Source organism: Echinops telfairi, unplaced genomic scaffold (genome assembly GCF_000313985.2).
Source record: "Echinops telfairi isolate 266 unplaced genomic scaffold, ASM31398v2 ScPeMD7_7410;HRSCAF=8448, whole genome shotgun sequence".
In the NCBI taxonomy this organism is placed as follows: Eukaryota; Metazoa; Chordata; class Mammalia; order Afrosoricida; family Tenrecidae; genus Echinops; species Echinops telfairi.
The window spans coordinates 16,599,873-16,602,474 of NW_022111310.1; the positions used below are offsets into that span (position 1 = coordinate 16,599,873).

Sequence of the window (2,602 nt, forward strand, 5' to 3'; positions counted from 1 at the left end):
AAAAAAGTATGGTGCTTTATGTGTCTTAAAGGAGCCCTGGTGGCACAGTGGCCTATTTTGATGCAGGCATTCGAAGTCAGCCACAACTAGGGATGAAGTAAGAGATCAAAGATATATGACTTGAAAAAATAAAAGATGTATGGTTTTAATAAAAGATATTGTGGCTAAGGGAACAGAAGATGCGCAGAAGAGATAAGACACCTTCATCAGAACATGGAGAAATCGAATAAACTCCACAGGTTCAAAAGTATGCTCCACTCAACAATTCACATTTTCAGAGGACATCTGAATTAAAACTGCAAATGACTTCAACATCTGAGAAGCAACAGATAAAAGGCGAAGAACTCCCAGCTGAAGAGTGCCGGCCAAGCAAGAGAAACTCCATGTCACTGAGAAGAGTAGCAAAGGGGGCTGTCAGAATGGGTCTATCAGAATTCTAATCCAGCAGCGTTGCACCAGCAGAGGCCCCTGGGGCTGGTAGAACTTCCTGGTTCTGGAATGCCTGAAGGCAAAATGAGTACTTCAACTGCCACATGATGAAGTTGCAAAATCAACCTACATGTCTATTACCTAACACAAAGGAATGTTTCTTAGATTTTGTCAACAGAATAAATATTGCTTTAGATAGGCTAAGTCATTCTCACATTGATCAAATGACTAAGACCAGTGGTTCTTTTCTAGTCCAATTATGACAAAGCATACCGTGCTTCCCCGAAAGTAAGACATCCCCCCAAAATAAGACCTACTTACAATTTTGCCTCTCGCTGAAATATAAGGCATCCCCCTGAAAATAAGGCCTCCCTGATAAGAAAGCCCCCCAAAGGTACCGTAACTCTGGACTCTGGACCTTAACGGCGAGTGCTGGCGCGCAGGTCTCTGTTGACTGCAGCGCAGCTGGAGCAGACAGGAAGTGCAAGTAAATGTACCATAGATTATGAGTAAGTGTACCAGAGATTGTTGTACATGGAAATAATGGTAGTAACAAGCAATTCTTGATACTGTTGGATTCAGTTTGTCTGGTTATGCTGGTTTGTGATGACAACTACTACCGTACCGTATACAGGTAATAAATCTCCTTTTTTCAACAATCAATGTGTACCATATTCTTCTTCATGGAAAAATAAGATATCCCCTAAAAATAAAACCTAGTGCATCTTTGGGAGCAAAAATTAATATAAGACACTGTCTTATTTTGGGGGAAACAGGGTAGTATAAACCATAAATCGAAGGTGGATATTTATTACAATGTGGTGGGGCATTTCTAATCCTCTTCCCAATGATGGCAAAAGCAGATGGGTTAAGTACATACACAGGGTCACTCCTTAGCTCTAACCTTCCTGACCTGTGCGGTTCTCCCGGTTAGTTTACCTTCTCTTGCTCTGCATGCAAAACTCTTGCCTGTGTGTTTTCTGTGGCTGTCTGCAGTGAGCTGTTCCTCTTCTCCATCATCAGGTTGCTCTGCTCAACAGATCTGTAATACAAACGCACACACACACTCTTCAACCACCTGAGATCGCCACAGCCCACACAACCCACTGCTCTGTGGCCACACCCTGACAACGTGGAAGCAGTCTGCTTTCCTTGGATCTGCAGTAGTGGATTTTGGAGGCAGGAACCTGCCAGAGGAACCTGCTCGGTGTAACAAAGGGAGGCTCTGAAGGTGTGTGGTGAGGAGGAATCAAGAAGGAAAGAGAAAGAAGCAAGCAGGCTGTAAGAAAAGGGTGGAGAAAAGAAAGCCCCCACCATGCCTGCTGCCACCATATGGGAGACAGGAGACACTGGCAAAGAGGAATATGGGAGGAGGGATTTTTATTTTTTTAAGGGAAACGCAACATCTCTCAAGGGTCCCCCAAACCTTCAGAAGTATCAAAACACCCACAGAGCACTTGGATTTTAGATGGTGACGCTCCAGTGGATAAAACAGTCAGCCCACACAGAAAGGAGAAGAGTTGACATCTGAGTTTTCTGAGTATTAACCCCAGATGAGGAACCTCGAGTTGAGCAAGAATAAGTAAAAGAGCCCAAAGCAGTAAATGTGAAGCAGACACAAGTCGGCTTTGCATCACAGGCCCACTGTGTTCTTTTTACCAAAGAACACATGTCAGGAAAACAGTATAACAGAAATCCACACAAACTTCCCTGATCAAACAGGTCTATTTAACTCAAGCATTGCCACTCTTGTTCGTCCGAGTCACTGCCCCGTACCGGCTATTACCTTTGATTGCGCTCAATGAGCTCACTGATCTTGTTGTTCTGCTCTTCTATCCGACCGCTCTTTTCAAGGACCTCTTGCTTCAATCGTTCATTTTCCTAAATTGAGAGTGCACCGTGTACAATTTAGGTTTCTTAAAAGAAGAATGGCAGATACCAGGTAATCAAGTCCAACTGACAGGTGACATTATTACAACTTCGAAATTAAGAACTAGAAACCATGTCATATACTGTAGATAAAAAGCGCTACACACCTACACACACACACACACACACACACACACACACACACACACACAGACCTAATGGATACAAATCACTATGCCCAATGGTCTGAATGCCTAGAAGGCCATAAAATAAAGTTAAATTCAGAAATATAAGCAGAAAGAAT

General features: G+C 43.1%; 1 protein-coding gene across 1 annotated transcript in view; it reads right to left on the minus strand.

The window, feature by feature from the left end:
- The window catches only part of FKBP15 (FKBP prolyl isomerase family member 15), a 54,341-nt gene that overhangs the window by 22,818 nt on the left and 28,921 nt on the right, over positions 1 to 2,602 (minus strand). The window contains exons 18-19 of the mRNA XM_045296591.1: positions 2,216 to 2,310; positions 1,369 to 1,471 (exon numbers count right to left, since the gene is read on the minus strand). Of these exons, the coding sequence (XP_045152526.1) occupies positions 1,369 to 1,471; positions 2,216 to 2,310 (198 nt within the window). The remainder of the gene's footprint in view (positions 1 to 1,368; positions 1,472 to 2,215; positions 2,311 to 2,602) is intronic.